General features: G+C 52.4%; 4 protein-coding genes and 2 non-coding genes across 7 annotated transcripts in view; 2 read left to right on the top strand and 4 right to left on the bottom strand.

Moving 5' to 3' along the window:
- The window catches only part of Dnmt1 (DNA methyltransferase 1), a 46313-nt gene extending 39707 nt beyond the window's left edge, over positions 1-6606 (top strand). For both annotated transcript variants that reach the window (XM_085844455.1, XM_085844456.1), the window contains exons 30-39: positions 848-932; positions 1198-1326; positions 1487-1769; positions 1944-2085; positions 3570-3736; positions 4013-4190; positions 4554-4749; positions 5093-5373; positions 5879-5969; positions 6259-6606. In XM_085844455.1, the coding sequence (XP_085700581.1) occupies positions 848-932; positions 1198-1326; positions 1487-1769; positions 1944-2085; positions 3570-3736; positions 4013-4190; positions 4554-4749; positions 5093-5373; positions 5879-5969; positions 6259-6299 (1593 nt within the window). In that variant the 3' untranslated portion in view covers positions 6300-6606. The remainder of the gene's footprint in view (positions 1-847; positions 933-1197; positions 1327-1486; positions 1770-1943; positions 2086-3569; positions 3737-4012; positions 4191-4553; positions 4750-5092; positions 5374-5878; positions 5970-6258) is intronic.
- An 8888-nt stretch (positions 6607-15494) lies between these two features.
- Eif3g (eukaryotic translation initiation factor 3 subunit G) lies at positions 15495-19913 on the top strand. Its single transcript, XM_021172043.2, has 11 exons — positions 15495-15568; positions 15688-15734; positions 15952-16035; positions 16143-16231; positions 16353-16412; positions 18064-18168; positions 18267-18456; positions 19049-19156; positions 19303-19439; positions 19528-19634; positions 19824-19913. Exons 1-11 carry the CDS (start codon positions 15549-15551, stop codon positions 19837-19839), a joined length of 963 nt encoding a protein of 320 aa, XP_021027702.1. The 5' UTR covers positions 15495-15548; the 3' UTR covers positions 19840-19913.
- A 264-nt stretch (positions 19914-20177) lies between these two features.
- Positions 20178-21120, bottom strand: P2ry11 (purinergic receptor P2Y11). Its single transcript, XM_085828231.1, is given in 3 exon segments — positions 20178-20577; positions 20580-20669; positions 20910-21120. Coding segments are annotated over 3 exon segments (693 nt in total). The 3' UTR covers positions 20178-20185.
- A 1032-nt stretch (positions 21121-22152) lies between these two features.
- Ppan (peter pan homolog) lies at positions 22153-25903 on the bottom strand. The gene is made up of 11 exons (XM_021172370.2): positions 25824-25903; positions 25564-25734; positions 24912-25013; positions 24668-24718; positions 24403-24573; positions 23616-23692; positions 23319-23426; positions 23125-23248; positions 22962-23040; positions 22581-22877; positions 22153-22498 (listed from the first exon to the last, which is right to left on the bottom strand). The coding sequence occupies exons 1-11, from the start codon at positions 25839-25841 to the stop codon at positions 22284-22286; spliced, it is 1413 nt and encodes a 470-aa protein (XP_021028029.1). The 5' UTR covers positions 25842-25903; the 3' UTR covers positions 22153-22283.
- Positions 23495-23574, bottom strand: LOC115032075 (small nucleolar RNA U105B). Its single transcript, XR_003837713.1, has one exon. It is a non-coding gene; the product is annotated as a small nucleolar RNA U105B (small nucleolar RNA).
- LOC115032071 (small nucleolar RNA SNORD105) lies at positions 24783-24867 on the bottom strand. The gene has a single exon (XR_003837710.1). It is a non-coding gene; the product is annotated as a small nucleolar RNA SNORD105 (small nucleolar RNA).
- Positions 25904-26710: the final 807 nt, after the last annotated feature.

The following is a 26710-nucleotide window of genomic DNA, read 5'->3' as shown; positions in this document are numbered from 1 at the left end:
TCTCCCCAGACCTGTCTGTTTGGCCTTTTGAGATGGGGTCTCACTGTAGAGCCCTAGAGTTCTATATGCAGATTAGGCTGACCTTGAACTGACAAATTCTCCTGCCGCCTCCAAGTGCTGGAATTAATACTTGTGCTCCCCCCACATCCAATTGAGTCTTAGGTGTGGGATTTTGGCTTTTAAAGGAAAGAGTGCAGCTGGGGTATGGCTTGATCTGTAGAGTTCCTGCCTAGCACACATGAAGCCCTGGGCTGGGTTCCCACACGGCATAAACTGGCTGTGATGCCCTGCGAGCGGGCTGTGGAGGTAGTGTTGGGCATTGTCACGGAGAGAGGTAGTGGCTAGCAGGCCAATTGTTAACATGTAAGGTGTTGGGGCTGAGCTGAACATCCGTGCTCACTGCACACCTGTGCACACTGCACGTCCGTGCGCACAGGTCTGATTTCAGTTGCTCTGCAAAGTCAACACTCGCTTTTTAAGAGTAGTAATGGAGAATGCAACATTTTATTGTCTTAACAGCATTAACTGTTTTTGTAGTCGTCTAATAGCCATGCCTAGGGTTTTGATATGTATTAAGAGTGTCCCCCTTCTTGGAGGAGTACACTTTAGTCCCATGTTGGTTGTATGTAGGCAGCTTCTCTGTAGCGTGGACTGGCCTCAAATTCATACTTGTGCCTCAGTACCTCTACCAGCTGACTGTAGGTTTTGTCTGTTTCCATTGGTGAGATCAAATTCCATTGGTGGCTAGTTGGCTGTGGCTGAACTCGGATTAAGAGACTGTCGGTCAGTTCTTAAACAGTGTGAGGGGATCCATGCATTTCTCTATTAATGTGGCTTCTCTCTGCAGGCCTACAATTCAAAGACCAAAAACTTTGAAGACCCACCAAACCACGCCCGCAGCCCTGGGAACAAAGGGAAAGGGAAGGGGAAAGGTGTGTCCTTGTCCCATCTGTCAGTCCTCCTGCGTATGGTTCTGTGAGAGAAAGTGCGTGCCATCTAGGCAGCACTGAAGCCCAGAAACTTCTGCCTCCACCTGCCAAATTCTGGGGTCATAGATGCCAGTGCTTGGGAGGCTGAGTCAGGAGGGTCTCCCAAGAGGCGGCTCTAGGTCACATAGCATGGCAAAGAGAAAAATCTTCTGAGTAGGCCTGACGAGAGCACTCTGATGGCTCTTCTCATTAACTGTTCCTCCTCCAGGGAAAGGGAAGGGGAAGCATCAGGTGTCAGAGCCCAAAGAGCCTGAGGCAGCCATCAAACTGCCCAAGCTCCGGACCCTGGATGTGTTTTCCGGCTGTGGAGGGTTATCGGAAGGATTCCACCAAGCAGGTAAGCAGGAGCTGCTGCTCACTCTGGCCTGGCTTTAAGGTGGCTTTCGGGCATGTCCGGCTGGCCAAGGTGGCTGTCAAGTGGTGTGATGCATGTTTGAGCAAATAGAATTAGTTAAAATAGATATAAAATGGCACTCGTCTGGCTTTATGTCTGCCAGGCATCTCGGAAACGCTGTGGGCCATCGAGATGTGGGACCCGGCAGCCCAGGCATTTCGGTTGAACAACCCCGGCACCACAGTGTTCACAGAGGACTGCAACGTGCTTCTTAAGCTGGTCATGGCCGGGGAGGTGACCAACTCCCTGGGCCAAAGGCTGCCACAGAAGGGCGATGTGGAGATGCTGTGTGGTGGGCCACCCTGCCAGGGCTTCAGTGGCATGAACCGCTTCAACTCCCGTACTTACTCCAAGTTCAAAAACTCCCTAGTGGTCTCCTTCCTCAGGTAAGCATGGACCACAGCCCTCTGCCATCTGCTGTGGGGGGGCTGACTCCCAGTCTAGATTCAGGTTTGTGGGAGCAACCCCAACGCCGCCCCCATGGGAGCTGCCCATGCCCTGTTGCCGGTTCCCTGGGCATGGAGGGGTTTGCAATGACTGTGTCCCTCCTGCCCCTACAGCTACTGTGACTACTACCGGCCTCGGTTCTTCCTCCTGGAGAACGTCAGGAACTTCGTGTCCTACAGACGCTCCATGGTGCTGAAGCTCACACTGCGCTGCCTGGTCCGCATGGGCTACCAGTGCACCTTCGGTGTGCTCCAGGTGGGCACCATGCGGGCAGAGGGACTGAAATGGCCTCTCATAGGACAGCCCCTGGCCTGTTGTGAGCAACAGAGGTCTGCATGACCACCACTGAGACTCGGCTCAGACAGAAAAAGCATAGGGCTAGCCAGGAACCTTTAATCCCAGCACTAGGGAGGCAGGTAGGCAAGTCTGAGTTTGAGGCTGTCTGGTCTACAGAGAGTTCTAGGACAGCCAGAGCTACACGGAGAAAGTCTGTCTTGAAAAAGACAGTGGGCTGGTGAGATGGCTCAGTGGGTAAGAGCACCGGACTGCTCTTCCAAAGGTCCGGAGTTCAAATCCCAGCAACCACATAGTGGCTCACAACCATCCGTAACAAGATCTGACTCCCTCTTCTGGAGTGTCTGAAGACAGCTACAGTGTACTTACATATAATAAATAAATAAATCTTTAAAAAAAAAGAAAGAAAAAGACAGTAAAAAGCATGGGGTGACGAGGTGCGGTGGCACAAGCCTGTCTTTTCAAGTCCTGGAAGGCTGGAGTAGGAACCATGGATTGAAGGCCAGCATCTCAGGATTCAGTTGGCCATAGCTCAGTGTGATACATTCACTAGCAGCACATTGCCTTGGTCCTGTCCCTGTAGCTGGGACCAAGTTGGTAGAGCACTTGTTTAACCTTCAGGAAGCCTGGGCTCCATTCTTACCACCACACAGACGTGGTTGCGCACGCTAATCGTCCCAACAAATAAAATGGGGGTTGTAGGCAGGTTCAGTACCTGATTTGCCTACACAGCAAGTTTATAAAACGGGGGTTGTAGGCAGGCTCAGTACCTGATTTGCCTACACAGCAAGTTTGTGACCAGTCTGCCTACAGGAGACCTTGGTTCTATAGTCAGACAGCAAAATTCGCTGCTCAAATGTGTGCCGAAGTGACTTGAAAGTTGTAGGAGCCCACGTGGGACGAGTGCTGTGTCCCCGCCCCTTGCCCTGTGCTTGTGGCCAAGCCTGGTCAGCAGCTATGGTCTTCCATGACTGTCGGGGAGGGAATTGCTGGGATTGCCAGCAGCCGAGTAGATGTAAGGTCAATAAAACACAGGGAGAGAAATGGCCCAGCAGAACGGGGTTTATCCAGAGCAAACCCAGGATAGGAGCGCTCCTGTTGGTCACCCAGAGGTCTTGTCATCCACTTACAGATGCAGGAGTTACTAAAGACACAGTGATGGGTTAGCATTCCTGGGAGTCGGCCTTAACTGAGCTTGACAGAATTGGCAATGGCAGGAGCCTACGCAGACCAGTGATTTTAGTAGTTACTGTAGGCTTGGGGGCTGTCTCCATTTAACCAAAATGGGAGTTTTACAAATGGTGTGACCATGGCTAACTGGGGCAAGCTGTTGTGTCATTTGGTGAGTTGCAGATCTGTGTTGCCGCTTTCCAGTTCAGCTCTCCCGAGAAGAGGCCAGCTGGGCAGACACTCTACCTAAAGCCATCTCTCTTCCTCTGGCGCAGGCTGGACAGTATGGTGTGGCCCAGACACGAAGGAGGGCCATCATCCTGGCTGCAGCCCCAGGAGAGAAGCTGCCTCTGTTCCCAGAGCCTCTGCATGTGTTTGCTCCCCGTGCCTGCCAGCTGAGCGTTGTGGTGGATGACAAGAAGTTTGTTAGCAACATCACGAGGTAGGAGCTGTGCTCTGCCCCCATGTGTGGCATAGTGGCTGGGATGCTGCCAAGCTCTGTGTGTTCTGGGCAGCGGCAGTAGGTCATGTTGCCTGGCTCACTGAGGAGATCTGCGCCAGACGCTGGCTGGAAGGTCTGCACCATTCCACCTTAGGTTCTGCCTTGTGTGCAGGCAGCAGGCTTGAGTAGAGCCCATACCACAGCTGCCCCTCCCTCACGTCCTAAGTTCCAGCAGAGGCCACCTGCCTGACCTCTAATAGAGCACCTCTGCTGCAGGCTGAGCTCGGGGCCCTTCCGAACCATCACCGTGCGAGACACCATGTCTGACCTCCCTGAGATCCAGAACGGAGCCTCGAATTCTGAGATCCCCTACAATGGAGAGCCGCAGTCCTGGTTCCAGAGGCAGCTGCGAGGATCACACTACCAGCCCATCCTCAGGGACCATATCTGCAAGGTAGCGGCGGCCGCCGGGCCGGGCACTTCCACGGGCCTCAAGGCTCAACATCTCCCATCTACCCGCATGCTGTCATCTTTGAATACTCCCTGGATGACATCCAATGTCCCCACAACACACCCTCTCTTAATAGCGTTTCTGTATGGGCTTCTCATACATCAGACCTCACGTTGTGTGTGCTCCCCTCCTTGTCCTGTGCATTTATCTCAGCTGTCCCTCCATACATGTCCTCGGTCACATGTTCTTACGTGACCATCTCTCAGCTAGGGTTGTGTGGTTGTCTCTTCCTGATAGGATCTGAGCCTCTAGGTACCCTTCTGTGCTTCCAGAACCGGGTTTCAGCTGGGATTCTCTGTGTTCTAGGACATGAGCCCACTGGTGGCTGCCCGCATGCGGCACATCCCACTCTTCCCAGGATCAGATTGGCGTGACCTGCCCAACATACAGGTGCGGCTGGGAGATGGCGTCATAGCCCATAAGCTACAGTACACCTTCCATGATGTGAAAAATGGCTACAGCAGCACCGGTGCCCTACGTGGAGTCTGTTCCTGTGCAGAAGGTGGGACCCCAAGCTTTAGTCACCCCCTTCCACTTGGTCTTCCCGAAAAAACATGAGTCTCCCTTATGGCAGCCCTTTGTGTGGGCTGGCTCTTCAGTGGGGTGGCTTCCTGGGGTTTTGTAGCAGCCCCCATTCAACACATCTACTTGATAAACCAGAGGCCTGGCCACACCTCAGTGCTACTAATTAAATGGCTGCATGGTGTGAGGTTACAGCAGCATGGGGGGCCCAAATCAAACACCCGTAAGAGCTCCCTTTGGAAGCCCCTATGCAGAGATGAGAGATGAGATGCCTCAGTCTCTGGCACCAGCCTTGTCCATAGCTCAGTGTTCCATTGCAACAGGCAAGGCCTGCGACCCTGAGTCCAGACAATTCAGCACCCTCATCCCCTGGTGCCTGCCGCACACTGGGAACCGGCACAACCACTGGGCTGGCCTCTATGGGCGTCTGGAGTGGGATGGCTTCTTCAGCACCACTGTCACCAACCCTGAGCCCATGGGCAAGCAGGGTCGGGTGCTCCACCCGGAGCAGCACCGGGTCGTGAGTGTTCGGGAATGTGCCCGCTCCCAGGGCTTTCCAGATAGCTACCGGTTCTTCGGCAACATCCTGGACAGACACCGGCAGGTCAGTTCATCACCAGAGCTTCTCACCAAGTGGCCTCAGCTCTCACATTGGGGGTGGGGGCTACCGCTTTCGAGTCAGGTTGTGTAACAGAGTATGGGTCAGCAACAACAACACAGTGGCCCAAATGTGCCCTTTCTACACTGGCTATTCCTGGTTGGGAATTGCTATTGAGAAAAAGGCCCGTGCCAGAAACCTCGACCTGACCTGGGCTCCATGCAGACCATTCCCATGTTCCAGACCCTTGGCTCCTAATGGGACTCACATTGGCTCTGGGTGGGTCCAGATTTTGCTTCCAGACTTTCCTAAAGCTTTTAAAAAGTTCACTGTCAGCCAGGTATGGTAGTGCATGCCTTTAGTCCTAGCACTGGGGAGGCAAGCAGGTGGATCTAAAAACTACGTGTTAGTGACCTGAGGGTGTGTGGACATCACAACAAGGGCTGTACCACAAAGCCCAGGCGACTGGTGAGCCTGGTGTCAACCTGGTGTTACCTCCTTCTTTCCGCAGGTGGGTAATGCTGTGCCACCACCCCTGGCCAAAGCCATTGGCCTGGAGATTAAGCTCTGCCTGCTGTCCAGTGCTCGGGAGAGCGCATCAGGTACGTGCCCCATTCCTCGTGGGCAGCTCTTGTCCCTGGGGCCTGTGTGTGCCAAGTCCACACAAGGTCAGAGGAGTAGGGCCAGGGCAGATGGCACAGGTGCGAGCTTCTGTTGACTGGTCAGTCCAAGTCAGCGGGCACCGACCTCAAGGGCTGCCCCAGCACCTACGTGCAGAAACGTCGGGGAACTATGTCTCAGGCCTGAATGTTTCCAGCGGTGTGCATGTGCTCAAGACCAGCCGTGAGCGCCTGCTGCCGTGTTCTCAAGTGGCTTTTCCTTTCTCCTCAGCTGCAGTTAAAGCAAAAGAGGAGGCTGCTACCAAGGACTAGTGCTCTCATCCAGAGCCCCGCGTGCACTGATGTTTTTAACCCTTTGAGCCCCATCATTTGAAGTCTTGTGCTCAGTGTCTGTGGCCATGGCTGACACTAAGCTGTTTGTATGAGGTTTGTTTTGTGACCAAGCTGTGTAGTACTTTGTGCATTCTGAATTTTAAGGGTTTTTTTGTTTTGTTTTGTTTGTTTTTTTTTTTCTTATCCTGTATTCTATCAGATCTGCCACTGTGCAGGTGGCAAGTGAGACTTGATGTAGTTTTATATGTTGTAATATTTCTTCAAAATAAAGCGCTTCTGTCAAGCACCCAGCTAGTGATTGAGTTCTCTGGCAGCGCAGCGTTCCCCCCAGCGGAGGGGGGAGGGGCTCGTGCTTTAAGGTGTCCGTGGACCAGCCACTACGTCCACCTCAGTGGGATACTTTTCTGTAATTCAGTTCTGTCCAGTGAAAGGCAAATGGAACTTTCTAGTAGGTTTTCCCAGAAAGCCTCTTAGGATGGTCTTGGCTAATCTCCACGGACACTCTGCCCTTTTTGTTTTGGAATTGACCTTTTATTGTGTGTCTGGTAATAAAGCAGCCATCCTGCAATTACTCGTGATGACATAAGACCTGGATCATGGAGCAAGAAGAGACCATGACTACTAAGCCACCTTCAGAACTCCTGTCTCTGCCCTGTGTGCAGAACTCCAGTTGGCTTAAGACCTAGAAGAGACTCCTGGATCCTGGGTTATGGCTCAGCACGTACCTTTTTGATATATTGTGTAACCATGTTTGACCCTTATGTTCACTGTGTAGTTCACGCTGGACTACAAGTTGTGGCAATCCTCCTGCCTTCTAAGGGCTACTGTACTGGACTAAATCTAGCAGTAATTTTTTTAAGGCGCCTCTATCTTGCCCAGGCTAGCTCAGAACTTTGTTCTCTTCCCTATATTTATAACTGTACCACCACACAGATCATTTGGAAGGTGTGCTTCTGTGTAAAGGGGAGCTTGTTTGCCTCTGTGGAGCGACTGCTGCCTTTCAGCAGGGCTGTAGGCTGTCTTAGGAGTGAGGTTGCAGGTCGGCCTCCATGCTGGCATCTTGTACTGGACGTGTGTCAGACTTCCACCTCTCCACACACTGGCCTCTCAGGTATGCTGGGGATGGGCCCAGTGCCACACTGCCAGCTGATCAAACCCCCAGCTCTGTAAAGTTTCCTATGTCAGAATTTTATAGTATGATGTTGGAGGTGACTGGGTGCCACGGGTCACATGTGGAAGTCAAGACAACTTTGAGGTGTGTACTCTTCCACCTGTGTGTGGGCTCTGGGAATTCATTTGCCTGGCTTGCACATCAACACTCAACCACTGAGCCATCCTGCTGCTCCAGACTTGGGGGTTTGCTGTTTGTATTGAGTTGCCTGATGTCGTTCCTATTACTGTGAAGACACCATGACTAAGGTGAGTTACATAGTGAGTTCCAGGCTGGCCACAAACTTGTGTATTCACCTGCCTCTGCCTGAGTGCTGGGATTAAAGGTGTGCGTCTCCAGGGTCTGGCTGTGTGACTTATTGATGAAGAAACTTGTATTTCCACTAATTGAGTTGACTGAGCATAGAAGAGGAGGCCGAAGAGTTAGCTCAGCAGTTAAGAGTAATAGCTGCACTTATAAAGAACCTGGGCAGCCGGGCGTGGTGGCGCATGCCTTAATCCCAGCACTCGGGAGGCAGAGGCAGGCGGATTTCTGAGTTCGAGGCCAGCCTGGTCTACAGAGTGAGTTCCAGGACACAGAGAAACTCTGTCTTGAAGGAAAAGAAACAAAACACCTGGGCTTAGTTCCCAGCACCCCACATAATGGTGGGGTCCCCAGAGTCTGGCACCCTCTTCTGACCGCTGTGGGTGTGGGTACAGCAGTCATACACACTGATGAAAAACACATTTTAAACTTTTTTTGAGCAGGTGGAGATCTGAGTTTGAAGTCAGTTTTTGTTTAAAGATCCAGTTCTGGGACAGCCAGGGCTACTCAGAGGTCCTATCTCTAAAAAACAAACAACTTTGAGATAGTCTCCTATATATAGCTCAGGCTGGCCTTGAACTTCTTCCCCTCCTGCCCAGGTCATCTGTGTGGCCACAGATGAGGAAGGAGCCATTGCAGCCTGCCGGGCTCACACTTGGGTGTACAACTCCAGGCAATGACTTTCTAGAGTCCGTTTCTGCCAATAACTCAGCAGGGAGGGCAGAGCTTTGGAAGCCCTGTTCGTCCACACCGACCTGACAGGCCGGTCCCACGCAGGCTCACGGCTGATACTAAAGGCATGTCCGCAATGGCTATCTAGTCCTGAGGATGCATCGTGGCCATTCTGCTGCTTACATTCTCCCACCCCCCTCTCGGGCTCGGGGACGTGCCGTAGAAGTCCTGCTTAGGGGTACCTAAACTCAGTTTCCATCAATTAAATTGCTTCATATTTCCTCTTCTTGTTATTCCATTGTCCTAACATTATTTGAGTTTTTAACTCTAATGAAACATTCCACTACGTATATGATCCAACTTTTTAATTATAAATTCTTGTTCCTTTTGCTACACAAAAGGCTCATCTTAAAGGCCATTCATGTTGTTAACTTGTGTTGTTATCTCTTTTGTAAATCTATAGCCACAGGAAACCCAGACACTCAGATCTGCCTCTTGTGGACCAAATAGACTCCACCCAGATAAGTACCTCTGCCCAAAGCTCCCACTTACTACCTACTCCAGAGGGTGGGACTCCTCTGGGTTTCAAATGTACATCTTAAGAAAATTTCTTTCTCCCAAATGTACTTAATCTCTCTATACAATAACTATATTGTGTTTGAGCATCTTGTCAAGTCCAGGCGCTCACTACATCCAGGACAGCTCCAGAGAAGCAGCCTCCCTCCAGATGCTCCATCTCCTGTCTCAGACACAGACGCTTCTCCTGGACCTGCTCCTTCTGACCCATCCTCAGATGGCTCCACAGACCCTGGACAAGGAAACAGCCCCATCCCTCTAGGTTCCCGAGAGACGTCACCCCGATGTCAGCATGAAGCAGCCAGATATCACAACGACCCTATTTCCGCTTTGCCATCCCTCCCCTCTTTCTAATTTTTTCTTTTTTAGTTAAACCAAAACAGTGGAATGTTAGCATTCTGTCTAAACTCCATCCCACAGTTACCTGGCAACAGCCCAGTTACCTGGCAACAGCCAGGTAGGCCTGACCCACTATAAAGGAGGCTGCTTGCCCCCTCCTCCCTCTCTTGCTCTCATGACCTCTTGCTCTTCCCTTCCTGCTCCTGCTCTGTTCCCTTGCCCTTCCCCCCTCCCTTTCCCATTCCCTTCCCCCCTCTCTCCACGTGGTCATGGCCAACCTCTATTCCTCTCTCTCTGTCTCTCCCTCTCTCTGCCTCTACTACCCTCTTAACTCCCCTCCCCATGCCCTGAATAAACTCTATACTATACTGTTGTGTGGCTGGTCCCTCAGGGGGAAGGGATGCCTTGACATGGGCCCACTGAGACACCCTCTTCCCCCATACCTCACTGCACCTCGATAGAACATATCCCCCTCTTTTTATAAACACATCAACTTGTTCTACGTACCCTGAGCAACCTTGAGCAATGCCTACCTCCACTGTCCAGGCCAGGCGTTCTCTCGGTCTCACTTGTTGCACAGGGTGGCCTTGAACTTGCTGTCATCTGGCTGCCTTGGTTTCCGGAGTGCTGGGGTCATTGGTGTGAGACTGGCCTGAGACAGTTTATGCTAGTTGTTTTGAGACAAGTCTCATTTTGTAGCTCAGGCTAGCCTGGAGCTCATTTATGTATCCTAGGCTGATTTCAGACTGGCACTGCTCCTCCTGTCCTTGACTCTTCCAGTGCTGAGGTTGCAGGCGTGAGGCACTATTCCCAGCTGCATTATCTGTTTCAAGGGATTCATCTAGTATATGCCAAAGGGCTGAGCAAAACAGCACTGTGCTTCTTTTAAAGGCAAATACCTAGAAGTGGGTGGAATGCCAAAGGATCTGAGAGATCCATCAAATCCCTGGTAAATGCTGCAGAATTACATTGGTTTTGAGATAGAGTCTCCTGTATGGCCTGGACCGTTCTCAGACTCATGTAGCTGAGGCTAGCTAGTCCTGCCTCCCCTTCTCAGGTACCAAGCTAACAACCTTGCCTCTCCACCCCATCACACATTCACACCCAGCCTCTAGAGGAGTGAAAGGGAGCCAGCATAGAGAAAAAACTCAAGCCTCAGATCTACCTCCTGAGGGGCAAGCTGAAGGGGAGTTTGAGCCACAGGGAAGGGAAAAACTTCAGTAATGACATGATGCTTGGGGACTGTGCAGGGGCCACAGCCACACCCGTAGCCAAGCTTAATGTGTGAGTTAGATCCCTTGAGCCCAAATGGTGGAAGATGAGAACCAATACCTGAAAGTTATTTTCTGATCTCCACTAACCAATCACACAAAGTAAATCATTTTTTTAAAGATTTATTTCTTCATTTTATGTATATGAGTACACACCAGAAGAGGGCATCAGATCCTATTACAGATGGCTGTGAGCCACCATGTGGTTGCTGGGAATTGAACTCAGGGCCTCTGGAAGAGCGGTCAGTGCTCTTAACTGCTGAGCCATCTCTCCAGCCCCACAAAATAAATTTAATATATTTTTTTTCGAAACAGGGTTTCTCTGTGTAGCCCTGGCTGTCCTGGAACTCACTCTGTAGACCAGGCTGACCTCGAACTCAGAAATCCGCCTGCCTCTGTCTCCCAAGTGCTGGGCTTAAAAGGCATGCGCCACCACTGCCTGGCTTAAAAATGTTTTTAAAACGTGTTTTAAGGTCAGGCATGGCAGATGCCCCTGATTCCTACACTGTGGAGGCAGAGGAATGTGGATCATCACTGTGAGTTCAAGGCCAGCCTGGTCTACACAGTGATCCCTTGATTTGTTTTGCTTTTCAAAGACTACTGAAGGACTGAACATGGTGTCTCATGCCTTAATCCCCAAACTGGAGAAGCAGTTGATCTCTGTGAGTTAGAGGCCAGCCTGGTCTAAATAGCCAGTTCCCAGACAGGCGGGAGATAGATACTGTCTCCGAAAGAAAACAGTCAAAAGCCAACTGTGGGAGCCATGGGTTGCAAGCCTCCTCCGTGCAGCGCTCCTCCATGGCCTCTGCCTCAGGCTTTAAGTTCCTGCCCTGGCTTCGTTCAGCACAGTACTACAAGCTGAAGATAAAATGAGCCCTTTCCACCCTAAGTTGTGTTTGGTCATGGTACTTATCACAGCAAGAGAAACCTGCCTAAGACGGCTTGTCCAGAGTGCACTGGGGCTCAGCGTGCACTGGGCTCCACTTGTAACATGAAATAAATCAGCTGTGACAAGGTTTGCCTGCCATCCTAGCACTGGGGAGGTGGAGGTAGGAGGAGCAGTAGCTTGACATTGTCCTCAGTTCTGTAGCGAGTTTGAGGCCAGCCAAAGCTCCCCAGAGAAGGCCCAACACTACTTATTTATCTATGGGTTTTCACTGTGCAGTGCAAGCGGCCTCTGGAGGCTCCCGGCTCCTCCCCAAGCTGATGACAGGCATCTGCAGCTCCTCCCCTCCACTGCACAGCCTTCTAACAACTACTAGGTTCCAAGGAGAAATCCTATCAGTATTTTAATTTTGTACCTTTAAAAACCACCTGGCCGTTTTTCTTTTTTCTTTTCTTTTTTTTTTTTTTCTTTTTACTTTTTCTTTTTCTTTCATTACAAACAGAGTTACTGTGTAGGCCAGGCTGGCCTTGATCTTGAGGTGGCATTCCTGCCTCAGCCAGGTGTGTGCCCCTGGTGGGTCACCTTCTTAAAAGGGGGCTTTGCAGCTGGGGTTCTTTCCTTCTCTGACTGTCCTACTCTGCCCTCTAGTGACCACTGCAAGTTTTTCTCACAAGAAAACACAGTAAAGCATCCCAAGAAACCTTACTTAAAGTGACTGTGTTCTCCAGCCTGGAGGATGGAGACCTGGAACTAACTCTTCAGTCTGTTTTTGTTTGTTACTTAAGTCACGACCCCACTCTATTTCCTCATTCCCAGCTGAGTTCAAACTCTCGGATTTTCTGCCTATGCCTTCCTAGCACTGAAATTGACCATTTTGTTTATTGCATCCTTAGAGAGAACAACAGTAAAAACCAAATGTAAGTTAGTTAACCAATTTCCTTTTAAGGCCATACCATCCTTGGATGTTGCCTGACTTTATCTGATTCTATTACTTTGTTTTGTTTTGTTTTTTTTTTTTTTTTTTTTTTTTTTGGCTTTTCGAGACAGGGTTTCTCTGTGTAGCCCGGGCTGTCCTGGAACTCACTGTGTAGACCAGGCTGGCCTCAAGCTCAGAAATCGGCCTGCCTCTGCCTCCCGAGTGCTGGGATTAAAGGCGTGGCCACCAGGCCCGACCCATTACATTTTTATGAAGTGTCGTCATTCTTAGTCCCAGGCCTGGCTGGGAGCTGGGAGCAGGGACATTCAGCCCCTGGACTGAATCCTGAAGAGTCTCACAGGATTTCTTCAAGGTCGAAGTCCGTCTAGAAAGCAGCTATTCACTCTGATATTCACCCTAGATCCTGTGATTCTACAGGGATCCCACTACAATGCAGTGTGTGAGAACATGCCACAGCGTAAGTGTGGGGCTCAGGGTACAACCTGCTAGAGTTAGTCCTCTCCTTCCCTCAGATGGGTCCTGGGGTTGAACTCCAGGCAGCAGGCTTGTGGAGAGTGCCCTCACCCACTGAGCCATCTTGCCAGCTCAAGATACAAGTTCCAAGTGTTGGGAGTATAGGTCAGTACTAGTGTGCCCAACTCCCTGCTTTCCATTCCCCACCAGCATCCCAAACAGACACATGGACTTGGAGTGGATGTTCCTATGGCAGCGAATCTGATATAACCTCCACTTACTTGACAGGAACTTAGCACTGGAGCTAGTTTAAGGTGGCAGGAATAGAGTTTGCAACATGTTTTTGCAGCTAAGGAGGTATTGGGACCTAGGTAAAATATTAAGGCCTAGATAAAATGTTAAGGCCTAGGTAGCCTACTTGGCTAGCCTACCATTATAAGGAAACTTTCTCATATGTTTCTGCTGTTACTAGGAAACTTTCTAATGCCCAAACTGATTACATATTCTGTTATGCTTTGTGCCCTTGGAAACCAATCATGATAGAAGTTAGTAGAACTTTTTTGTATAGTTACCCATAATAAGCTTTGACCTGAACCAACCATCCAGCAGCACTTCCTGAGCCATATATAATTTTTTTATGGTATTTGCCTTTATAAGCTGTCCCTGGGATGGACTCCAACATAAGAGAAATCTGTGGCCTGGAGAGATGGCTCAGCGGTTAAGAGCACTGACTGCTCTTCTAGAGGTCCTGAGTTCAATTCCCAACAACCACATGGTAGCTCACAACCATCTGTAATGGGATCTGATGCCCTCCTTTGGTGTGTCTTCAGACAGCTCAAGTTTTGTTTTGTTGTTGTTGTTTCTGAGACAGGGTTTCTCTGTGTAGCCCTGGCTGTCCAGGAACTCACTCTGTAGACCAGGCTGGCCTCGAACTCAGAAATCTGCCTGCCTCTGCCTCCCGAGTGCTGGGATTAAAAGGTGTGCGCCACCACGCCCGGCTTCAAGTTTATTTATATAAATAAAATAAATAGGTGTGTGTGTGTGTGTGTGTGTGTGTGTGTGTGAGTGAGAGAGAGAGAGAGAGAGAGAGAGAGAGAGAGAGAGAGAGAGAGAACTGCACCAATATAAGAAACCCTTTGGAATAAGACTTCCATTTTGAGTAACAGCTGAGTAAAGGTTAAGTTCCCAAGACCTCCCTGGACACTGTCATCCTACTTGGCAGAAAGAGACACGTGCGTTGGTAACTGACAACCTGGTTGGCACATTAAGACATGAATGTTCAACAAGGAAAATGCCTTGCCACTGTTGACTATCCCAACCAATGGGAGCAGGATAAGTGTAAGGCAAAAACATGTTCCCAGGTAAATCCCCTATCTCTGAATCCTGATTGGTGATGTAACTTGGCCCAGATGTTTGTGGATTTTGGGCTTTTTAAGCAGGATCTTAAGTCAGGGTCACAGTTCAGGTCCTGAATCTGAACTGTGGTCCTGGTTAACCAGCCCTGACATGTATGCTCATTAAAGTGCCTCTGTCTGACTGAGACTGGGGCTCGTGTGGTCTGTGAGGGGACTCCTGGACCACAACAGGAGGCTGGCTGCCAAGCCTGAAGGCCTGAGATCAATCCCAAGACCCACACAGTGGAAGGAGAGACTGTCCACAAAGTGTCCCCTGACCTCCATGTGTGCTGTATGCACAAGCATGCTGTCCTCAAATAATACAAACGCACAACAAGGTTGTATGATAACCCTAGCATGCTACACAGCAAAGGAGGCACAGGAGACCAGGTGGCCACTTGTTCAAAGAAAGGACATCTTAGCACAGGACAAAGGGGTTTGGACTGAGTCTGTTTCTTTTTCAACAAACCAGAATCCTGGTATCCTCCAAACGATATGGGGCAAGGGCATTCTTGATACACGTGCTTTTCAGCCAAGCTTATTGGCACACAATTATAGCCCCAGCTATTTGTGAATTCCTTGCATATAGGAGTTCAGGGGCAAGCCTGGGGAACAAAACAAGACACCTTTAGTTTTGTAGACAGAGTCTCATGGAGCACAGGCTAGCCTGGAATCCACGAGGTAGCTGAAGATGGCCTTTAACTCATAATTTTCCAGCTTCCACCTCCAGGACTGCGATTACTGATGGCTGAAAACTAATTCTCCGGGAAGAGGGAGAGAACGAATCAGTTCCGGGTGTGGCGATTTCATGTTCATATTCCTAGCACGGACGAGAGTAAGGTGGAAAGACAGCTATGAATTCAAGGCCACTCTGGGAATATTGCTCATGAGCCTGTAATTTCAGCCTTTTGGAGTTGAGACAGGAGGATTGTGAGGAGTTACTGGCGACCCTAGCTATAGAGTGAGACACTGACGTCTAGCCCCATCACCCAAAGGGGGAAAAAAGTTTAAAAAGTTCTTTGAAGCTTTTTTAGGACCCCCTTTTCCAGGTTGGGTCTCAGCGCCTTGCGGTGCGCGAGAGCCGCGTGTCCACCTTTGTCCGCAGGGAGGCGCTGTGCTCACCGCGGTCTGGCCGCTCTAGGCTGCGGCCGCGGCACCGGAAGCCTCTTCTACTCGGGCTTCCTGTCTTTACCCGGGCTGGGAGCTGCGTGGAGTAAGACTTCGAGATGCCGACTGGCGACTTTGAGTATGCGTCGGGTGGCGGTGGGGTCGCCGGGGAGGCCGTGTGGGGGCAGCTCTGGGATGCGTGGAGGTCTGGGCAGCGCGGGGGGCCGGGATCCGCTCACCGATCTCCTGTCCCCGCAGCTCGAAGCCCAGCTGGGCCGACCAGGTGGAGGAGGAGGGAGAGGACGGTGAGTGCCGAGCGCGGCCGCGCCCGCTGCCTGTTCCCGGGGCCCACGCTCCGGCTAGGGCCACGCGTGGCCAGTCCCACCCTCGCCCTGCGCTGTGCCCCCGGTGCAACCCGCAAACACACACACACACACACACACACACACACACACACTCACAGACTTGAAAGTTCCAGTCCGGTGGCTCACTCTAACTTCCTCCCCGAATTCCCTCTGGCAGACAAATGTGTCACCAGCGAGCTCCTGAAAGGAATCCCTCTGCCCACCGGGGACACCAGTCCAGAGCCCGAGTTACTGCCCGGAGGTGAGCAGTGTCCATCCCTGCCTGCTTCCTCTTCCCTTCCAATTCTCAAGCCTACTTTCCAGCCAGTCCCCATTACCCGGGAGTCAGTTTCTGTCATCTTCCTCCAGACCCGCTGCCACCTCCCAAGGAAGTCATCAATGGGAACATAAAGACGGTGACTGAGTACAAGATAGAGGAAGATGGGAAGAAATTCAAGGTGAGGTCGAAGTGGGCACATATGGCCAGTGCCTTTGTGTTCAGGGGTTCGGGTGGTGAGGGTGTCACTGGATGAGACAGGGCCTAAGACTCGGGAAGCACTCCTCTCTTTCCATCTTCAGATTGTCAGAACCTTCAGGATTGAGACCCGGAAGGCATCAAAGGCAGTGGCAAGGAGGAAGGTGAGATTCTACCTCATTTGGGGCGTGGGGGTGTTCTCTGGGGCTGACCCTGAGGAGTTGGGAAGCCCCTTTTTGTTGATGTGGAGTAAACGTTTAGTGTTTGTTGGTTTTTGGTTTTTCGAGACAGGGTTTCTCTATAGCCCTGACTGTCCTGGAACTCACTCTGTAGACCAGGCTGGCCTCGAACTCAGAAATCCTCCTGCTTCTGCCTCCCAAGTGCTGGGATTAAAGTCATGTGCCACCACGGCAAAGGTTTAGTGTTAGGCCTTGAAAGTTTAGGGCCCAGGAGTAGATGAAGTTAGATGTTTGATTTATTCATCTACTTTTTCTTTGTTATTGTTCTCCTTTTGTGTGCGATGTGCACAGTAGCAGCCCCCCAGCACACAGCACAGCATATTTTTGGCTTGAGCTGGTCTCTCGGTATTAGGAACTAGACTAGGCTTGCTGGGCACTAACCCCCAGGGACCCTGCTGTCCCCGCTTCCTGTCTGGCCTGCACCAGGAGTCCAAGTTTGCCTCTGTGCACAGTGTTTGACTGTGGGTGCTCGGGGTCAGAGTCTGACGGGCACTTGTGTGACAGATACTGTACTGAGAAATACCCAGCCTTCTTGGGTTTTATTGTTTGTAGTTTGTTTTTCCAGACAGGGTTTCTCTGTGTAGCCCTAGCTGTCCGGAACTCTCTCTGTGGTCTAGGCTGACCTTGAACTCAGAGATGCACATGCATCAGGATTAAAGGCAGTGCCACCATTTGCTGGCTTGTTATTTGTGAGAGGCTCTAGCTCTGGTCTTCATTCTAAACGCTTCTGCCTCAGCTTCCTGCATCCTGACCTCCATTCTTTCTCCTTCGACCTGTCTACATGAAGAAGCAAGCAGCCTCTCCTTACCTAGGGCTTGGAGAGGAGGGACAGCAACGCTTGAGAGCAAGGTCCTGTGCCAGCCATTCAGCAAGACATGGCTTCTCAGGCTCCAGGCCAGCTTAGCGAGGCAGGGAGCTTTGTGGTCCCCGTTTTACAGGCAGGAAATGAGTTTCAGGTTTAACTAGCTTGGGTTCCTAAGGTCTGGGTGATTCCTCCTTCATCCCTGGTGGGAGGCAGGCCCATGGACCTGCCCAGAAACTGCCAGCGGCACAGTGGAGCCCTGTACTCAACCTTTTTTTTTTTTTTTTTTTTTTTTGGTTTTTCGAGACAGGGTTTCTCTGTATAGCCCTGGCTGTCCTGGAACTCACTTTGTAGACCAGGCTGGCCTCGAACTCAGAAATCTGCCTGCCTCTGCCTCCCTCCCAGGAGCTGGGATTAAAGGCATGTGCCACCACGTCCGGCATGTACGTAACCTTTTATATGAGTGTTAGAAAGTGTACTGCACGTTTTTACATGGGCTACCTTACCAGCACCTACCTCAGATAGCTCAGGCTGGTTTTGAGCTTGCGTGTCTTGAGGTCCTCCTGTTTGCACCTGGCAAGTGTTGGGGTGACAGTTGTGTGCCACCGTGTCTAGCTTAGGAAATGGGGATTGTCACCGTTACCACAGGGAAGGTCTCTAGAGAGACTAGATCTTCGGATTCAAGGCCCCGGGAATGGTTGTCTGTCTTGGGTACCCACTGCAGGTTCCTTCCTGTCTTTTCCTCACTTCTCCCCATTTTTTCTGGGAGCCCAGAATTGGAAGAAGTTTGGCAACTCGGAGTTTGACCCACCGGGGCCCAACGTGGCCACTACCACAGTCAGTGATGACGTCTCTATGACATTCATCACTAGCAAAGAGGTGAGCTGGGTGAAGCTGGAGCCTGAGAAACGCAGTGGGGGTGGTGTGGGCCAGGCCCAGCAGCCTCCTCTGAGCCTTCCCTCCATGTTCCCCACCAGGACCTAAACTGTCAGGAGGAGGAGGACCCAATGAACAAGCTTAAGGGCCAGAAGATTGTGTCCTGCCGCATTTGCAAGGGTGACCATTGGACCACCCGTTGCCCCTACAAGGACACACTAGGACCCATGCAGAAGGAGCTGGCTGAGCAGCTCGGCCTGTCTACTGGGGAGAAGGAGAAACTGCCAGGAGGTGTGGACGTGGGGACCTTGGGGGGGCCTCAGCTGTTCTGTTGTAGTGTGTTCTTCTCTTCCCTGCATCACCTGTGGCCAAGTTTGAGTGGCTTCAGGCATGGTCATCCTGATGTGTGACTGATAACTTACTCTAACTTGGGTGTGCGTGCATGCGTGTGTGTGTGTGTGTGTGTGTGTGTGTGTGTGTGTGTGTGTGTGTACATATATACTCAGGCAACACCCACCATGTATGTGCTGGGCTCAGTGTGGCTCTGTAGGCCATAATCTAATGTGTCCCGTGGGGGTGGCTGCCTCTTGTGACTTGTATGGAACTTTGCTTCTCACTGTCATGGATGAGTGGCCTAGGGACATCCTCATTGTCGTGTGCCTATAGTCGGGATGCTGCCGGGCTGGTGGTGTCCAGCGTGTGGGGCTCTGCAGTGCTGGTTCTGCTGTGTCTGCCCTGTGGCTTGTTCACTTTGCTCGTGACACTAGCAGAGACTTTGAAGAGTGATAGCTTCCTAGATGTGATGTTTGGGTCACCAAAGGACGGCTGGGTGTCTTTACCTCGGGGCTGGGGCTGAATAATACTTATGTCTGCTGCTTTCCAGAGCTGGAGCCTGTGCAGGCCGCCCAGAGCAAGACAGGGAAGTATGTGCCCCCCAGCCTCCGGGATGGGGCCAGCCGCCGCGGGGAGTCCATGCAGCCAAACCGCAGAGGTGAGGGGGGTGGGGATACTCACCCGGGAGGGAGTGGGGAGCTAGACACCCTGTGAGTACTCCTGCACTGTGGGCGTGGGGTCCAGCGGTGGCACTCTTCTCACTGCCCTCTCCCCCTGCCCTCTCCCCCTGCCCTGCCCACAAAGCTGATGACAATGCCACCATCCGTGTCACTAACCTGTCCGAGGACACTCGTGAGACTGACTTGCAGGAACTCTTCCGGCCTTTCGGCTCCATCTCCCGAATCTACTTGGCCAAGGACAAGACCACTGGGCAGTCCAAGGTGGGTGAGCTGGGCTGAGGAGTGGGTAGCTGGAGTAGGCATCCCATGACCCACTTCTTACACTTCCATGTCTGCCCCTGGCCTGCAGGGTTTTGCTTTTATCAGCTTTCACCGCCGGGAGGATGCTGCACGTGCCATTGCAGGGGTGTCTGGCTTTGGCTACGACCATCTTATCCTCAATGTCGAGTGGGCCAAGTAAGGACCCTCCTGCCCCTTTGCACCTTCTCCCTAGCCCAGTCCTGTGGTTGCCAGGCCTGTCTGGAGGAAGGTCCTGAGCAAGCCAGGCCAGGGGTTCCCTGGTGTGAGTGCAGTCTCTCTCAGGTCCCCTTCAGGATCACAAGTCCCACCTGCATCCTTACCACCTCTTTCCCTCCCTCTTTCCAGGCCATCAACGAATTAATAAGACATCTGCTACCTGCTGCTGTTGTCCAGACCCTCAGGACAGAAAGCTTCAGTAAACAGACTCCAAATGCACTTTGTCCTGCTTATTTTCTGGGTCTCCCTTTGGGGCCGGGAGGGGAGTGGGGAAGGAGGGAGCGTGAAGCCTGGACCCTCCCTCAGGCTGAGGTTTTATAAAGGACCTGTCTGGATGCAAGGCAGCCTCCATTGGTGAGACACTGGCCTTGAGGGGTAACTAGAGGAGGACCCTTGGTACTTAGGAACTGCTGTCACAGCCCAGCCTGTGGCAGTGAGGTTTCAGCAGTCAAGGCCATGGCATAGCTGGGTTTGGTGAGTGGTTGTACCTTCTAGAGGCAAGTCTTACAAGGGCTCTTGTCCTCAGAGTTTCGGTGACATGGGTGGCAGTGCAGGCTGGGTGCCTTGGCCATGCAGAGCAAGGACTGTGTGCATGTGGCCAGGGGCACAAGGATGCATGTTGTCAGGTCGCCAAAGAAGGGCCCCAGCTCCTGTTCAGCCTGCACCTTATTGGAGAAGCTGGGGTCATGAGCCATCCAGCGCAACCTGGTCTCCACCTGAAGCACATGTGTGATGTAGCAGGGTGCATAGGAGCAGGCGTGGAGAGCTACACTGCTGCCCACCAGCACTCCCACATGCAGCTTCTGGGCTGTGGTCATGCCCTGGCTGTGTACCAGCCCCAGGACATAGGCCATCAGTGTGAGCAGCAGGGCGGGTAAGCCCATGCCTACAGGATCAAGCTGTAGGTTCCAAAGGCCTTTAGCTGGCTGTCCTACACTTTTAGGCACTTGACACAGGTGTTAAGATTGTCGAATTTCGCCGGGCGTGGTGGCGCACGCCTTTAATCCCAGCACTTGGGAGGCAGAGGCAGGCGGATTTCTGAGTTCGAGGCCAGCCTGGGCTACAGAGTGAGTTCCAGGACAGCCACGACTACACAGAGAAACCCTGTCTCGAAAAACCAAAAAAAAAAAAAAAAAAGATTGTCGAATTTCTGAGTTCGAGGCTAGCCTGGTCTACAGAGTGAGTTCCAAGACAGCCAGGGCTACACAGAGAAACCCTGTCTGGGGAGGTGAGGGGGGAGGAAAAGATTGTTGCTGCATGCCTCAAATCTGTTGGGGAAAGCAAGCATGGGGGCAGCACACAGGGTGGCCATGTCCCAGCTGGCAACACTGACAGCCTAGGCATGCTTGGGTAGCAGGTGCCTTTGTGTAAAGGGGTGCACAGCCACCACGTGTCAACTGAGGCTGATGCAGGTGCTGAATGCCATTGAGCAAGCTGCATGCATTGCTCTAGGCAGTAGGCCACCTCACCAGTTTCCAGCCTCGAAGTAGGCAGCCAAGGGGGGGAAATGGCACAGGAACTATTGCCCACTGAAGCCCTGCCATCAGGATGAGCCAGAGGAAGTCCTGAAAACTATTATGTAGGGTGCTTGTGAGATGATGGCTCAGTGGGCAAGAGCGCTGACTGCAATTAAGGAAGATGACATGCCTGGCACTGACCTTTGACCCCCACATATACACAGCTGACCACACACACACACACACACACGAAGTTCCTTAAGGTGGAAGGAGGGCTGGAGAGGTGGCTCAGTGGTTAAGAGCACTGACTGATCTTCCAAAGGTCCTGAGTTTAAATCCCAGCAACCACATGGTGGCTCACAACCACCCGTATTGAGATCTGACTCCCTCTTCTGGGGTGTCAGAAGACAGCTACGGTGTACTTATGTATAATAATCTCTGGGCTGGAGCGAGCAGAGGTCCTAAAACTCAATTCTCAACAACTACATGAAGGCTCACAACCATCTGTACAGCTAGTTTACTCACATAAATAAAAATTCTTAAAAAATTAAATAATTACACTGCAGCTGTCTTCAGACACACACACTGACACAGCATGGTGCAGGTGGAGACATTCTGAGGAATGCATCAGGTCCCATTACAGACATTCCAAACTCTGCTCCCAATTTGCAGTCTTGCGTGGTTCCCCTCCCAGCAACCAGCAGTGTTAAGAACCACATGCAGTGCGGTTACTTCTGACCTGGCCACCTTAAGCTCCCTTAGTACCCTCCCACCATCCTTCCCTTCATGTCCCTCTGAGCTGGCACCTGGTTACCTGAGAGGGCAGACATAATCCTCACAGCAGCTTCTGGTCCCACCGGGCCTGAGTTCCCAGCAGTCTGGTCACTGGCCTATCTCTAGTCAAGAGTGACACCTCCCACCTAGCCCACTTCTTCCTTATACTATCCAAGTACTGCTAGCTCTGCTCCCCACCACCACCACCAGAGTGAAGACTCAAAAGCACCATGTTTAGGTTTATTGGAGGTTAAGAACTGGGCAGTTCCTTTATAAAAGGAAACCGGACTGCACTGGATCCCAGGCAGCTCCCGGACCCCAATCTGGGGCATCCATAGTCCACCCACTGCCGGCAGATTCAGTTTCCTCTCCTTGATGCTGGGCGTGAGTCCTGGTGTGTGGCTCTGGGTCTTGGCTTGGCTTTGCCTCTCTGGGATCTACCTTGTAGCTTCAGAGCCCGCCAGTTGCCACCCTGACCTCGGCCTTTATTACCAGGCCTCTGCTCTTTCCCTCGCTGCTTCTTGCCCAGAGGGCCCCCCTGCCGTCTCCGCTTGGCCGCTGTGGGGAACAAGTCTGTAGGGAGAGAAATGGTTAAGCTACTTGGAAGAAATGAAAAGAAAGGGCCAAGGTGTCACCAGCAGACCCTGCCACATACCTTCGTCAGGCTCCTCCCCCACAGCCTGGCGAAAATACTCAGCGTCATCCTCTTCATCTTCAGGCTGACCTGCCCCCACTGCCTCTGGCGGTGCCCCTGGGTCCTCAGCATCACTGTCACCGTCAGCCCTTGCACGGGCTCGCTTTATGCCTGCCAGGCTCTTCTTCTTGTGGGCCTCTCGCAGCTCCTGCTTGCGCCGCAAGTTCTCTGCCTGTTGGTTCTGACGCTGCGCCTTCAGCCGGAGCTTCTCCTCCTTGGCTGCCAGGATGGCCTGCAGCTCCTCCTCGGTCTTGTGTACTGTGAGGAAGGATCAGACAATATGTCAGTCACAGTGGGACTTCAACACTGCTCTCACGGGCTGGCCTCACCCTGTCCCCTCACCAAAACTGTGGAAGAGGACATTGCCGTTCCCGACGCCCTCCTGGATCTTAATGAGCTGCAGTGTCATCCGGGGCCCAATCTGCCAACACAGGAGAATGGGAAGAGAGTCAGGCTAGCCTTGTGACTGGGAGCTGACAGGGAGGGCCACCATAGCCACCCTCACCTCAGTAAGTCGGATGGCGCTCTGTTGGGCCTGCATGTTGCCACGGCCAGCCACAGCCTGGGGCAGTTCTGTGGTGTTGTGTTCTCCGTCTGGCTCCACCTCACTGTCTGACAGCCCCACACCCCTGTGTAAAACAACAGGTTACCTTGGGCGCTCCACAGGTGCAGCTGCCACCCACCAGCTTTCTTACATACGTGGCCAGCAGCTCACTGATGTCCTGCAGTCGGCTCATGTTAGGGAACTTCTCCTGTAAGAGCTTCTTCATGCCCCGGCTTGCACCCACGGGAACCACTTTGACGCTGCTGCAATGGCGGGAGTAGGGGGAGAGGTGAACGGTCATGGAGTCCACGGTCAGCTCTCTGCCCTCTCCTGTACATGCATCAGGGCGTTTACTTTGAGTCGGAGCAATCACACAACCTCAGCCGCAGAATTCTCATCAGGTGCACGGGTGTCCCACACTGAGCCCCTCCCTCCCTCTCACCAACACTCACTAGTGTCGGAAGTCCAGCTCTTGGGAGTCGGGGTTGTAGTTAATGAGGAGGCAGCGCTTAATGGTGTTCAGGTTCACCTGGGGGTAGAGGCAAGGGGACCGTGAGCCGCCTGCCTGGGGAACTATGTGCTGAAACCAGGGACTAAGCTGGGAAGGAGTATAGCTTTCTCCAGCAGTCTGTGTCTGCAGAAGGCACTAGGGATGCCTAGTGCAGGTGTTAGGGGCTACTACAACCAGAGTCCTCAGACTGTCTGAAGCACTGGCTAAAAGTCCCAGGGGCCACCAAAGCCAACCATCAGACTTAAGACATTGTAAGGAACCTAATCTGAGAAGCACTGATGCCAGGGTTTAGCATCTGAAGCTCTGGGGCCAGGAGCGTACTTGACACTCTCTAGTCTTCCTAGGTGGCTTATTAAAAAAGACCATTAAGTCTAATCTTAGCCTGGTCTAACATACGACCTTGAATCCAGAATAAGGAGCAGAGATATGGCTTAGTTGGCAGAGTGCCGGCCTACAATGCACAAAGCCCAACACCTTTCAAGGTGTACTAAGCACAGAAGATATGGAAGATCAGAGGTTCAAGTCCAGCATCAGCCTCAAAGTTGGAGGCCAGCTTGAGATACATGAGACCCTCCTATCAACTCCTAACCCCGCCTCGGAATTTAACATCAAATCAGTTGCTTTATGCCAGCGAGTCTCTCCACTCAATGGAGATGTAACATGTGGCCTGCTCCCTCTCCAACTGTCCAACCCTGCCCCGGCAGCTGTCACAGATCTGGCCCGCCCACCGTGTGCACGTTGATGGACGGGAACAGGTTCTGGAACATGGTGGCCATGAGCTTGATGTGCATGCCCTGGGGGCCGAAGCTGTTGAGCACCAGGAGGGGAGGGTGGTTAAACTGCTGCTCGTGCATCCGGTGTCGGCGCAGGGAAGAGACCACGTCCCGTATCAGTGTATACTGAAAGGAGGGAGACGAATGGCTAAGCACCCGTGTGACCAGGGCCCTCCCCAAGGGCAAGAGCAAGCCGGGCTCTCATATCTACCCTTCTCACCTGTTTGATCTGGAACGTCAAAGTGGGGCCTCCTGGGAGTCGCATCAGCTTCTGCCAAAGAAAGGTTGGGTGAGGGTGCAGGGGTCTGGCTGGGGGTGGGGCGGGAGAAGGGAAAGCCCTGCTCCTTCACTTCAGAGCGTTTACTTTGAAGCCAGCATCACAAGAGCTCAGGGCAATGGGCTCATCATCAGACAGGAGCAGCTGGGGCTCAGGGAGAGAAAGGGACGGTGTGGTGCCCACTCACCAAGTATACACTGTTATCTGTTTTGCTCAAAATAAGGAAGTGTGTGACCCCCAGGGGGCCAGCCACTGCCACACAGTCCTTCAGGGAGTTCTTCTTTCGAACCTGATAAATGGAGAAAGAAATGGACACAAACATTGAGGGAAGACGCTTAAACCGATGATCTGAGATGGTATTTCTGACCACACACCCCTTTCTGGAGGTATTGGGGTTTTACCTGTATCCCTAAACTATAGCCCCAGCAACTCAAAATAAAGTATTTTTGTACAAGCCTGTAGGGAGGGTCGCAAAGATGGAGGTCAGAGGACAGCCCTTCAGGAGCTGTTTCACCCCCTCCACTACGTGGGGCACAAGAATTGAACTACAGTTTAACAGCAAGCCCCTTTTCCTACTGAGTCACCTAGCGATTGCCCCCAACGTATGACTTTTCGTTTTTTACACAAGACTTTACTATGTAACCACAGATGGTCTCTATGGTGATCTGCCCCTCAATCCTATTCCCGATTTCGCCTGCACACCATTATGCCTGGGTCAGAGGTGCTGATGATTCAGCCAAGCCCTCCCACATGGAAGGCAGGCGCTCAGCTTCTGGCCCCAAGTCCTCGCCAAGATGCCGAGCCCCGAGCCTGGAGCTGAAGGGCTGAGGGATGCAGACCTGCAGGCGGGTAGCGGTGAGAGGTTCCATGACCCGCCGCACATCCAGGCTGAGCTGCCGGACACTGCGACCCGCTCGGCCTCGCGTGAACACGAACGAGTGCGGCTGTGCAGCGTAGGACTCGAGGTTGCGGAGCTGCGCCTGGGCGCGATTGCGCTTCTGATGTCGGGACTGCGGGGACGACAGGCAGGCGGTGAGCGCCCAGGCTTCGGCCGCGACCCCACCAGCGCCCCATGCCCGCCCGGGCCGCCGCGCCTCACCCGCCCCGACTGCCCCATGCTGCCCGCTTCCCCACGAGGCAGCCTCTGTAGTCGCTTCCGGCGCACACCGCTCACTTCCGTGCAGGAGACGCAAAGAGGACGGACTTTACGCACTGCGTGGCCAACTTCCGGTGCCGCGCGGCCCCTAACTCTTCCCACTTCCTGCGTGCCGGCCAGTGACGTCATCCAGCGGTCCTTGGCTCCGGGCGGCTTAAAGGACCAAGAATCCTTTCCAGGGGTCGTTATAAAGATGCCGTGCTCCTTTTTGCACAAAAGAGAGGGGCCTCACAATCATTTGAGGGTTCGAGTCCCTATCCTGAACGTTTCGGCAAGCGTACTGCCCCCTTTGTTTGGCCTTTCAGTTTTTTTTTTTTTTTTTTGTTTTTTTTTTGGTTTTTCGAGGCAGGGTTTCTCTGTGTAGCCTTGGCTGTCCTGGAACTCACTCTGTAGACCAGGCTGGCCTCGAACTCAGAAATCCGCCTGCCTCTGCCTCCCGAGTGCTGGGATTAAAGGCGTGCGCCACCACGCCCGGCTTCCTTTCAGTTTTTTATTCTGAAACAGGATCTCACGCAGCTCACGCTGGCCTGCAACTAACAGATTCGTTTGCGTACGCTGAGCGCTGGGATTAGAGGCATGTGCCACCATTCCTGGCTGACTAAAACTCACACAGATCCGTGGGCCTGTGACTTCCAAGCACTGGAACTAAAGACTTGTACCACCATGTCCACCCCCTCTCCAAATAGATTGTATTTATGTATTATCTGTGGTGGTGCATATGAGGAGATCAGAGGGTCATTTTTAAGAGTTGGTTCTCGGGCTGGAGAGATGGTTCAACGGTTAAGAGCACTGACTGCTCTTCCGAAAGTCCTGAGCTCATATCCCAGCAA

This window comes from Mus caroli, unplaced genomic scaffold (assembly GCF_978045245.1).
Source record: "Mus caroli unplaced genomic scaffold, Mus_caroli_1 scaffold_11, whole genome shotgun sequence".
NCBI classification, from domain to species: Eukaryota; Metazoa; Chordata; class Mammalia; order Rodentia; family Muridae; genus Mus; species Mus caroli.
Note: the sequence above shows the minus strand (reverse complement) of the source record. Positions and strands in the feature narration are given on the sequence as shown.